The sequence below is a fragment of the Lichenostomus cassidix genome, chromosome 6 (genome assembly GCF_008360975.1).
Source record: "Lichenostomus cassidix isolate B80296 chromosome 6, HeHo_3.0, whole genome shotgun sequence".
Taxonomy (NCBI): domain Eukaryota; kingdom Metazoa; phylum Chordata; class Aves; order Passeriformes; family Meliphagidae; genus Lichenostomus; species Lichenostomus cassidix.
Genome location: NC_139487.1, coordinates 4,155,729 through 4,167,914, shown reverse-complemented (window position 1 = coordinate 4,167,914; position 12,186 = coordinate 4,155,729). Strand labels below are relative to the sequence as shown.

The 12,186-nt window shown below is 43.1% G+C and overlaps 1 protein-coding gene across 2 annotated transcripts in view; it reads left to right on the top strand.

Moving 5' to 3' along the window:
• The window catches only part of HTRA1 (HtrA serine peptidase 1), a 31,215-nt gene that overhangs the window by 4,227 nt on the left and 14,802 nt on the right, over positions 1-12,186 (top strand). For both annotated transcript variants that reach the window (XM_085064663.1, XM_085064662.1), the window contains exons 2-3: positions 10,254-10,353; positions 10,691-10,895. In XM_085064663.1, coding sequence (XP_084920789.1) covers positions 10,254-10,353; positions 10,691-10,895 — 305 coding nt within the window. The remainder of the gene's footprint in view (positions 1-10,253; positions 10,354-10,690; positions 10,896-12,186) is intronic.

The following is a 12,186-nucleotide window of genomic DNA, read 5'->3' as shown; positions in this document are numbered from 1 at the left end:
GAGGCAGCTGAAGGCAATGGAAATAAATAGCAACATCTTTCCAGAAGAGAACCAATTCCCGAGTGTGGGACTAAAAAGCTTTTCCAAAGCCAAGTATTCAGCTCGGAGAGGAGACAACTGTAAGAAGTGGTTTGTCTGAAGAAGCTCACCTTTTCCCCTCTCCGCATCTAGATTTCCTTCCCGGGGAGCAGGCAGTAATTTCGCAGTCTCCAGACTTCAAACAGTCAAGTCAGTAAATACCGATTTGGAACAAGGAAAGATTCAATCCTTTCATCTTCTGGGCTTTGAAATTGAAAGGTACCTGTGGACTGGGCAGGAATACTTGAGGCCATGAGTAAGCAGCAGGAGTGTTGTTAAGCACAGTTTGGATGTGAGGGAGGCAGAATATCCCGAGCAGCTTTCAGGCTCTGCCGTCCAAGAAATAGGAGAAGCTGGAAAATATTTTTCAAATGTGAATTTACGTGTGCTTGGAGTGAAGGAAAGCAGCGTTAGAAATAGAAACTGGGGTACTGTGGAACTTGTGTTGCAAATACAGCCATTCCTCACTCCTGCAAGCTGCTGGGGCCTCTAGGAGCTCTGGCTGGACTTGGCAGTGAGTCCCACTGCCTTTGTAACTGGGCCCAAGTGAATATCTGACATTACTTTGGAGGCTGTGTTCAGGATGTAGAGAAAAAAAAAGAAAAGCTTTATTTTGCCTTCTGGATGCAGGGCATGGTGATTCCAGATTGGTTGTCCTGCTTTAAAGAGAAGAGTATAACTACAAAATAAACCTCCATTCCTTTATATCAAAGGGCTATAAAAGAATTGATCTTACACTGACTGATGTTGGCCTCATATCTGTAGATAACAGGAAAGTTATATCTAAAGCTTGTGAACCAGGACACAGGTGGCAAGTTATTTTAAAGTTTAGTGAACTGAGAAGATCTTTGCTACCATATTTTAGCAACTGGAGATGAATTATGAAGCCAGACAGAGCAGCTCTTCAATTTCTGGGTTAATATCAGGTAACCTGGTGCACTGATAAGGTGAAGCACAAGGTTGGAGCTCAGCTGGGTTGTGCGATTTGTTACAAGTGCTCTGCCAGGAGCTTGTTTCTGGAGGAAGAAAGTGGGAAAACAAAGCAAATGTGTGTGTCACGTGTGAGCAGATGGATTTTCCTCTGCCTTTCCTGCACAGCAGCCCTGCAGGCTGGCACCAGGTTGGTACCTGGCCCTGGCAGTGCCATTAAAACTCCGTGTGGTGTTGGTTAACCAAACCTTTTTCTTGTCTCTGTCGTTTTTTCCCCATCAGGGTTTCTCAGTCTTTCCATTTCCTCGGTGCTGTGAAGCCTTTTTTTGGTGAGACATGGGAGAGGGATGTGCAGTGAATAGTTCCTGCGTCCACTTTTGCAGAATTGCTGCTGGAAGCACCAGTGAGACAGAGCTACAGTGGTTAAAATGTTTCTGTAGCACTTGGATTTGCACATATTTTTGTTGCCAGACAACTGATGGCTAAAATAATGCTGATTAAATCTGTCAGCCCTGCACAGAAGCTACCCAGTGGTCTAAAATTTGAAATAGTTTCTATATGAGAAGGTAACATTAGAAAGAGATCATAACATTTTTCCAGAGGCTGATGTCATTGCCCCATTTCACAGATAGTGAATCTGGGGCAGGGAAAGATAAAGAGCTTTGCTCAAGGTCACCCAGCAGCAGAGCGGAGAGCAAACTGAGCTTTCAGGAGTCCTGCTCATTTTTCTGCCCCTTGCCAGCATTGCAGCTCCATTTTCCATTACTTTTCTTTTCCATTACTCTATTTCTCAAACTTGCAGACTGCAGTTTTGGGTCTTCTCTGCAAACAGCATCGATGATCTGTCGATCTGCATCCGCAGAAAATCATCTTGGAGGAGGGAAAAGATGGGTGGGCCAAGCACTAGGAAGGAAGAGAAACCCAAACAAGTCTCTCCCCTCCCACCATGCCAACCCCAAAATAAACACAACCCCCCAGGAATCTCATGCTTCAACATTCGTGGTGGTAAAGGGATGATTCACTCCTTTTTCCAGGACAGCAGGCTCTGTTTGGCCTGTCTGCCCTTTCTCTATCTCTCTGTAGACCTCAATCTATGAAGGCAAAGCTTGGCTAGCCCTTGTTTTCTTTTGTATTCAGACACTAAAAGTGGGCAAGCAGAAACCACTTATAAATACGAAAAATATTTGGATGATCCATGAAATAAAGCAGAATAGGTGCATGGATAAAAATGTCACTATTTAAATAGCTATCGTTGGTAGGGGAGCAGTGAATATAATGATTGGAATCCAGAATATCTTTGAAAAATGCATATTTGAGAGAGTGAAATGGAAATCTGGTCTCCTTTAAACCTTTCATGAGGAACTCTAGGAGGAGGGCGCTGTGTGACAGTGGCTGCCTCAGCAGCGGCAGTGCCACCTCCTGCCTGCAGCTCTGCAAGGAGCAACATCCACATTGCTCCAGCTTCATTTCCCAGCCACTCACTGATTCCTGATGTCTACATTAAAACAAATCTGGGTGGTCTTGGAGTGATTCTTGAGACAGATGTGGAAAATACTGCCAAAGGCTGACAGATCTTTCAGCCTATTGAGGCTTTTGCAATATAGTTTTGCTGGGTTCATGTATTGTACAATTACAGCATTTTTATTGCTATTCTGAGGTTTTCTAAATATTTTTTCTATAGATTTGATCCTTATTTATATGAATTCCATGTCACTCCAAGTCCTGCCACAGCAAAGTGGTGAAATCAGTGCCTTCTCCAGCTGCAGAGCAGCAGCATCTTAGGAAGCTTTTTATAGCCTTGCCCCTTAAGAAGTTTTTTTTAGGTTAAGAAGCATGAAAACAAGAACTTGTTTTTATTCCCTGGTGTCTTCATACCAGGGTTCCTGGAAGTTGAAGCTAAGTCTCTCTTAAGCAGGGATTTCTTCTGAAGACGCAGTGTGAAAGTTTCTCACATACTTAAAATGAGATCTTAACGTGTTTATAATTTTAAGAGGAATTCTCAAGATCAGACAGCTGCTGTGGGATGTAGGAATTACCACATCATTGGTACTTGATGGACATTTTAAATTATTTTGCTGGTTTTCTGCCTGTAGTGAGTGGAGCTGGGAGGTAAAGCAGGGTGATGACCCGACTTGGAAGGGACATAGACTGAGCAGGGCTGGAAAAAAAGGAGAGGAGAAATTATTCCTGACTCATCTGTTGTATTTTCAGCATGCAGAGAAGAGAATACATCCCCTTTAACCTGTTGGCTGAAGTATTCTGTTCCTCTGTCTGCAGGAAATGGGACAGACTCTTTTCCATAACTGCCTAACTTATATTTCTTGCTGTTTCCAGCTACTGTTAATTTCATTTTCGAGCTCAGTGCTCTTTGCCCTTGCCCTGAATTTCTCTTCACCTTCACTCTGTGTGTCTGAGCATCTCCCTGCTCTCTCCTTTCCCTGCTCCTGCCAGCCTGGTGCCTGTGCAGGGCACTGCCAGCCCTGCTGGCACTGTCACTTCTGTCAGAGGGCTCCTGGCTCCCCTTGAATTTGTCACCTGCGATGAGCATTGTATGAATATGGCAATGCTGCCACAGGAACGGCGTGTTCTCCTCCTTCCCGGGGCTCCAGCCTGCCTGTTTATGCTCAAACTGGGTTTCCTCCCACCTCACCGCTGCTGTTTACAGAAGGAATTGCAGTTTCCTGTTGTTTTAGATGGAGCTGTCGCTCCTCTCTGGATTGCTGCCCTCCCTGCTGACACCCAGTTGCTTTTGAGCCTCATCAGCTTGAGAGTCTGTGGCTTTTGCTCCTTGCTGCTATAATTGTGAGTCTGTTCTGCAGGGGCAGCCAGTGCACTTGGTTTATAAAGGAATTTCTGGCATTCCTGGGAGTTTTTATATACATATTTTCTCCCTGTGAGGTTCTGCAAGGGTTGCTAAAGCCCGAGACTGTTCCAATCAGATAAAATAGGGATTATGCCCATTTTAGAGATAAATCTAAGACAATAAAGCACAAATTGCTTTTCACAAGTTGCATGGAGACCGAGTAACACAGCTTGGACCAAGATGTACCCATCCAGGGCGTTCCGCCTTTGCAGAATCTTCCAGCCCTGTGATTTATAGCAACTCAGTAACTGAGTTGCAAAAGAGATATTCTGTACCTGATCCACTTCCCACTTTTTCTGCCTTGTAGATAAGTGGGTGGAAAAGTTCCTGTTTGACTAAAATGTAACTGTAAATCCGAAATTATATAGGAACTTCCTAGGACAAAACTGTGGGCATGGTGCATGAGGAAGTCGCCCTCTGACCACTTTCAGTGGCAAGAACATCCTGAATTGCCTTGGATGCCAAAGAGTCTGATTCACACTGGGAAAGAAGCTGGACTAAAGAGGTTGGACCAAAGTTCTCTAAAGACTTTGATTTGCAGTTTCATTATAGTCAAATACATTTTGTTGTTTCCTTGTTTTATAAACAAACACAAGAACTCTATGTCACTCTCTCCATATAACCTGGTGATTCTTACAATCACAGAGTGGTTTGGGTTGGAAGGGACCTTAGAGATCATCCCTTTCCACCCCCTGCCATGGGCAGGGACATTTCCACTATCCCAGGCTGCTCCAAGCCCTGTCCAATCTGGCCTTGGACACTTCCAGGGGTGGAACAGAAGATATTGGAAACATTCTTGTGTTGCCAATATCTGCTTTTACTTACGCCTACATTTGCATTTCCAACTCCTTTCCCTCTTGAGCTCTGCTCAGGGCAAGCATTAATTTGTGGCCAGTAGAGTATCAGAAGAATATAAATTAAAACCTGAAATTCTTTCACCTTCATTTTGTTTCTCAAATGTGCTTTTGTTATATGAGCGACCACACGTTGCTCTGAAAACTGTGCTGTGTTACCATTAAATTGAGAGCTGTTCTGTTCTATGGACTTGGTGTAGATTCCCTGTCTTGTTTAGGTTGGCAGCTGCCTTTGGTTTATTTAAATTCGGTGATTAAAATGAATGGGTTTATGCTTTTGGATTAGCAGGGAAAATACAAAGTCCTTGGTAAAGGCTGCCAAGAAAGAATTGATCATCTAAATATTATGACGATGAAAATGGACTTTAGTTTCCCTTTGCACGTGTGCATTTGTGGCCAAATAGCAATTTAACTTAAAATCCTCACTTTAATCTCACAGTGGTTCTTGCTGCAGGAAACATTTTAAGTGAAGACCAGATTTGTGCAGTTTGCTGTTGGGAAAGACTTCAAGCATTTTATTCTACCATTATTTAGGGCTATGAAAATATCTTTGCTTGTAGGGATGTCACAGGAATACAGATTTTCCTCCCAGAAATCCGTGAAGTGTCTTGAGTTTCTCCATGGATTATACAGGGGGAAAAATAACTGATGCAATAGCATCTCTATTAACAAGGTGCTGTGGTTTAGACCTCTCAAAATTCCCTCCAATGACCTAAGAGTTGCTCTTGAGCAAATTGCCTGTGACACGTAGAATGTTGTTTCTTATTTTCTTAGTGTTTTCATTGCGTAATTCCCTTTTTTTGGCGAATTACACAATTTATCCTTGAATAGGAAGTGGAATATTTAGGCTTGCAGTTTTGTGTAATTTAAAAAAAGAAAGTGTGGCGGCAGATTCCCACACTTTTTCCTTGTCTCTCTCCAGCAGGGCTTGCTGACTGATCCCCCTGTTTTCAGCGAGAGCTGAGCACCTTTGCTGGAGTTTTTTTGTCTCCACAGCCAGAGGTTTGAAGGTTTTTGTATGGCATGAATGGAAGTTTGTACAAACACCAGCAGTTGGAGCTTTATTTGGGAGGGTGGAAGTTCTCCAAGCAAAACTTGGTTTGTGGTCTGTGTCAGTAGTCACTGGTTCTGGCAGCCCAGAGGTTTTGGGAGTGCTGGGGCTCTTTTGGTTTCGTTCTGCAGAGAATCCCAAACCCAAGCCATGCTTCCAGACCCTTGTGTGTGGCTTAAATATGTTTTTAAGCCAGTGGTGAGTGCAGGAGGAAAGAATCTATTTTCAGCAGCCTGGGTAGCTTAATATCTTCAGTTATCCCATAAACTTCAGCCCTTCAGTAAAAGTGGCAGGGAGAGACTTTCTGGGATGTGCTTTTTCCCCTGTCCTGTCTAAGAGAAAAAGTGCCATTAATGGGATAATTGTGTTGGTTCTAACTTCAGTCAGTAGGAAGGCCCTGATGAAGGAGAGAAGAACCCCCTTTTTGAAAAGAGGAAAATGGCTGAAAATTGGGTGGGAAAAGACCCATATGTGACTGAGATGTGCCTAAAACTTTGTTTGAAAACCTTCTCTCTTCTCTGTGCCAAGAGGAGCTCTTCCAGAGCAGCAGACACAGCTCTCCCAACAGAAGGGAGAGGTTACTTTGGTGAGATTTCTATCTCCAAGGCATCTCTTCAGTTCAGCTCAAAATAACCCCCAAAAGCAGCATGTGAGAGCTGTAAGCATCCTTGCATCGATGCCACTTTGAGTAATGACCTAACCAGAACCCAGATCTTAATTTGCTTTTTGGCTTCTCTTTATGAAACCAAATTACTTCAGCTGTTTACAGCTGGGTGTGCTTTTTTTCATGGCTTGGTACTCTGTCTTGCTCTCCTAGCAGTCTGTTTACTGATTATTAGCCCTGTTAATGCCAGTTGGCAGAGATTTGCCTTTTCATTTCAGGGCTGGCAGCCAGCACACCTTTGAAGTCCTTGAAGAATTAGTTGCCTTGGGAATTCTTCATGCTATAACCTATTTATACTTTTAAGGGTTTTTTTTTTTTAAGTCATTAACAGAATTCACAGCAAACATCTTTACAATGTCATTAATAAAGGTTTCTTAGCCATGCTCGTGGGCATTTAGGGCATTGTGCAATAGTTCAATAAAAATGTTACAAAACACAATAATCACAGCATATAAATAGAAAGAGGAGCAGTCTGGGAAGATTTGGACGTCAGAGCCTGAAGGTATTTAGGATCTAGAGCTTTATTCAAGCCCAACTCTCAATGATTTAAAAACAAGCCAAAGCAACAACAACCCCACAAAAAAAAAATCCCCTTAAACAAAAAAACCAAAACGTACATTTTCTGCTGAGACCCTGAGTTATTGGTACAGCTGGAAAATATATGTGTAAGAGAGAAGAGGAAAGTGAATGGTGAAGTTCTCAATTTCACTGCTATTTTCTACAGTGGCTGTTGATGGCTGGACACTGCCCTGTAGTGGTTGAGGAATGAGCATCTGCTCATATTTAATTTGTAAAATTGTTTTTTTAAGGCAGTTTAGGCTTCCACATAGTAGCTTTTGTCTAGGTTCAAACCTCAGATAAAATTTCACACAGTGGTTGTTTCTCGTAGGAAAGATCAGTTGCTCCCCATATGAGGCTCAGTAATCCCAAAGAGCAATTAGCTGTGCAGAGCATTAAGTATGTACATAACATGCAAATGACATGCATGCTCATTTTGGTCTCATTTTTGCCCCTCATTATACTTTATCTCAGTGATAGAAGAAATTTTTAATGCACTAATATTTCTGCTACAGCCTTCATATTTTATGTTGATGGTAAAGACCAGTTGACAGGAACTTTTTTGTTAACATTCATCAATGAATTCATCAGAATAGTACTTTGACTGTTGTTTATTTGCTTTAAATAGGTATGTTTTCCATTTAAATGGGCAGTGGTTCAAGAGCTGTTGCAAAACTATGTTACACAATGCAGGAATTCCTAATACATAAGCAATAGGCAGGCGTGGCCAGCTGCTGGGAGCTTTTGGGTCAGTATGCCATGAATTAGTATTTATTACCTAACTTTTTCAAAATATGATATTCTGAACTTTTTTTTTCACTCTGCAGTTGAGTTTGGGACTGCCTGAGGAGGCAGATTGTGCACAAAATACTGTTGCCTGTGAAATCCTGGCTTTTTTAGGCTCCAGTTCCAAGGGAAGGCAGCGCCGAGGTGAAGTATTAGCAGTCTCACCATGTACAGCCTGGGCATCCTTTTTCTTCTTCAGTAGCTAAAAGCAAAAAAAGATTGAAGGCATGAAGAAAAGCTGTGCTTTTCCTGTGCAGTTCCCTCATCCGTGGAGCTTTTTTTTTTTTTTTCCCAAGGGCAGGATGTGACCTTTGGATGTCCACAGCATTGCAGCTGAGATGAAATCATTTTATAAGCAGTGATCAAAAAGCATGTCGATGGATACAGCAGTGCCCTGTGGTGTTTTAGCTCAGCACCACGTTAATCCCATCTGATAATCTGTCCAAGCACCTATTTAATGCGAGTGGATAGTTCCAAACTGCAGTTCTCATTGTAGAAGTTTTCCAAACCATCCCCATGGTAGTTGTCAGCTTTACAGTGAGGCCCTGACTTGTTTAATACTGAATATTTCTAATAGGGAATATAAATCCTTTGGTAAATTGATATTTCTCAATCAGCAAGCCCTTATTCCTCTCTGGGGTAAAAACCCAAGGGCAACAGCTCGTGTGTAAATCAGGAAGCACAGAATACTCTTGAGGAAAAGAGTAGGTGAGGACAAAAGTTTCCTGATCGATGCTCCTGCTTCATAAAGCAGAAAAACATTTCCGAAACCTCACAGCGGATTTTGTGGTTGCTGCTGTGGCTGCTCATGCCTGGCTGCATTTAAAAGCTCTTTAGATATTTCACAGGGTATAAATAAGAAAAAAGCCTGCTCTTGAGTGACAGATAGTGTTTGGGTTGAGGGCATGAGGGCAGCATGTTGGCATTGGGAAGTCACCTGGAACGTGTTTCCCCTGAATCAAACCAGTGTCTTGCTAGTGTTCAAAGCAGTGGCATTTTGTTCCCAAGTCGTTATTGCCTCCAGTGTGTACTTAAAAATTTGCATGGTTTTCCACTCTGGTTTATCCAATAGCAAAGGGCATTCAGGGTTTCAGTATTGGGATGGTTTTATGAGATAGTCCTTGGTCTCCTGTGAATCTGCAAATAAATCGTCCTCTTACACCATCAAAGGCACTTACAGCATCCACAAGCTGCTTATTGCTTTAATCTCTGCACGGATTTAGAAGCCAAATGGCAAAGATGGATGGGAGCAGCACAAGGCATTAATACTCCTCTGAAAGTCTCTTACAGGCTTGGCTTGTGCCTGTATGATGTGAGATGGATGCAGCAGATAAAACTGAAAACAGAGGGTGTTGCTTGCCTCTAAAGGATTACAGACAACTCTTTGGGGTGTTCCCCATTTGCATAGCTGCTCCCATTTTTATAGAGGCATGTTTTGCCCTTGAGCTGCTTGAGAAGGAGAAGCTGTCTCAGAATCATGAGTTTTTCCCAGAGATTTTTAGTCATCCCTTGGTGCAGACAGGTTTCTCTGTCGACCACAATGGGAGCTGGGTATCCAGTTGCTTTTGAAAATCCCACTGGCCCCTCTTGAATACTCAGTGACCATGAGCTTTTGTTCCAGCACTGCCCAGGAATGCAGAGCCTTGCTGTCCCATTGTCCCAGTGTGTTGTTATATCTGTTTTATAGCCCTGGGGGTGGCTCAGTAACTCCAGAGCAGGGTGGGATCACCCCTCTGTGGAGCTGATGGGTCTCAGGGTCACCAGGGGAAAGGATACCTGGAGTGGATTTGTGTGGGGTGTGTGGAAGGTGTTTCCACCACGAGTGGGTGCCAGGCAGGGGCTGCTGGGCCAGGCTGAGTGGGGACATTGGTGGGAAAGGAAGCCCAACCTTGCAGCAGAGTTAAACTCTCTCAGCAGCTGCTGAGGACTTGCACTGGGGTCAGGACCTCGGTGTCCTCGGCATTTTACAAATGCAGCAGCCTGAGACTTCAAAAACCTCCGAGAAGGCGTATTTTGGCAGAGGAACAGAGCTCGTTTGTTTAATCCAAGAAGACCATACAAGCTAAGTAGACCATCCAGAAAAGGAGAGCAGCAATGGAGGCATCAGAGTACAAAATCCTTTTCACAAAGGGAGAGTGGGTGGTGCAGACAGGGAATAAACCCTGTGCTCCTCCAGTGCCTCATCCCTGGGCACCACCGTGGGATGGATGGGATGAAGCCATGCTGCCCCATGGCCCAGTGGGGTGCACTCCAGCCCAGGAGGTTTCATGGATCCTTTGTCCTGAGGATAAAGCATTCTGCCTCTGTGCAGAGAGGCAGGAGGGAAACCTAGTGCCAGGGGTCATGCTGCAGATGACTTTTAAGGAAGGGAAAGATAGCCACTCGGAGCTTTTTTAATTCAGGTGTTTTGCAATGAGCCTCCTGCAGTCACTTGAAGAACTCATGACACGTCCTCTGTTTCTATTTCAGGCCAAGAATATCCGAACAGCCTGAGGCACAAATACAACTTTATTGCAGATGTGGTGGAGAAGATCGCTCCTGCTGTGGTTCACATTGAATTATTTCGCAAGTAAACAAGATGCCCAGTCTTGATTTCTCTCTTTTTTTTTTTTTTTGTATTCTTGCAAACAGCTGCCAGCTTGCCAGAAATGATGATTGATGCTATGAAATAGCAAAGAGGTTTTGAGATAATAAATATTTGTCATGCTGGAGATTTAAGGATAATTTCAGAGTCATGGAAAAAAAAATAGTTAAACTACTGGATGTGCTTTATCTTCTTAAAGAGAGTAGCAGCAGATATCTTAAAACATTAAAACTCACCAAACTCAATTTTCAGCTGTGTGTTATTTGGAGTGATTTGTGCTTCTTTTTTCAGCAATAAAAATTTTATTTCTCTTGTCTTTTAGACTTCCTTATTCCAAGAGGGAGATTCCTGTTGCCAGTGGCTCGGGGTTCATAGTCTCTGAAGATGGGCTGATAGTGACCAACGCCCATGTGGTCACCAACAAGAACAGGGTGAAGGTGGAGCTGAAGAATGGGGAAACATATGAAGCTAAAATCAAAGATGTTGATGAGAAAGCAGACATTGCACTAATTAAAATAGATTCTCAGGTGAGTCGTTAAAGCAAGACACATTTTATTCCTCTAATTTAGTATCCTCCTTTCCAAAAACTGTTGCTGATTTTCAGGTTTGAAGGAAAAGCAAATAGTTTACTGGGATGGGTTGTAGAGAATATATGAACTAGTTGGATATACATTTTTAAAAGCAGAGTTTGTGGGTGGTAGTGGTTAATTTTGTCACCTCTCAGTGTAGTGGAAGTATTACATAGCACTTTTTTATCAAAATAAAAAGCAACACCCCCTTTGCTGGCTGGTTTGCACACATTTTAACTGATATATCAGAGAAGAAATGGGGATGTTTTGCTTCTTGAGTCTGTCTTGAGTGCCTATACTGAAGTCACAAATTGCTTTTAGAGGATACATTTGTCCCTGGCTGATGTAGATATTAAAATGGAAAATACCTTGGGGAGCATCTTGGAACATGGACATTAAGCCAGCTTGGAAAGATGCTCTCACACTGCAAGTGGTTTTCTGAGCAGCTTCCCATCCATATTCTTCCTCCATATCAAATGTTCATCTGTCAGCATTGCTGTGCCTCCTGCCCCAGCAGAAAAGCTGTCAGGAGGTTCTGCACACGTGGCAAGCGCAATATTGTGTGGAAATGCTGTGTAATGGAGATGCAACCAGCTGAATGTGGCAGTTTGGGGTGCTGCTCATGTTGGCTTCCCTCATTTGGTCTGTCAGCTAATGACCTCCAAGTCTGAAGAGCAAGAACATTTCATTTGAAACACATGGCTCAAAAATGTGTAGATGTTGCAGTGTTGTTTTAGTCCAGCCCTATTCCCCAGTGAGGTCAGGAGTGTTTGTGCCAGAGTTCATGGCTAAATGAGACGCCTAACGCAGAACTCTTGGATGACCTGAGATATGAAGTGCTCCTGCTGCTCTCTTGCCCCCTTTATCATTTAAAAGCTTTCTTCTTTTTCCTTTTTAAAAGCTTCTTAACAGCAACCAGGCAGAAAAACTGAGCAGTACCAGTAACGCTTTTGCTGTGTTGTTTTTATTCCTGTTTTTATGGGGTTGCTTATTTTCTCATTTTTGTCTCAAAATAAGCAAAAGCAGTAACAAAGCAAAGGGAAAGATCCCCAGGATGAGCTCTGGCAGCATTAGGATGAGCAGGATATGGCAGGGAGTGAAGGACAGCTGGAAAAGTGCTTTAAGATTGGAAGAACAACGTGGTGGGGAGAGCAGACCAGAGGAAGGTGGTGAGCAGAGGACTTGGAGCAGCAGGAATTTCAGAGAAGAGAGGTGGGAGTCAGAGAGGAGACACTGAACTGATTGATGG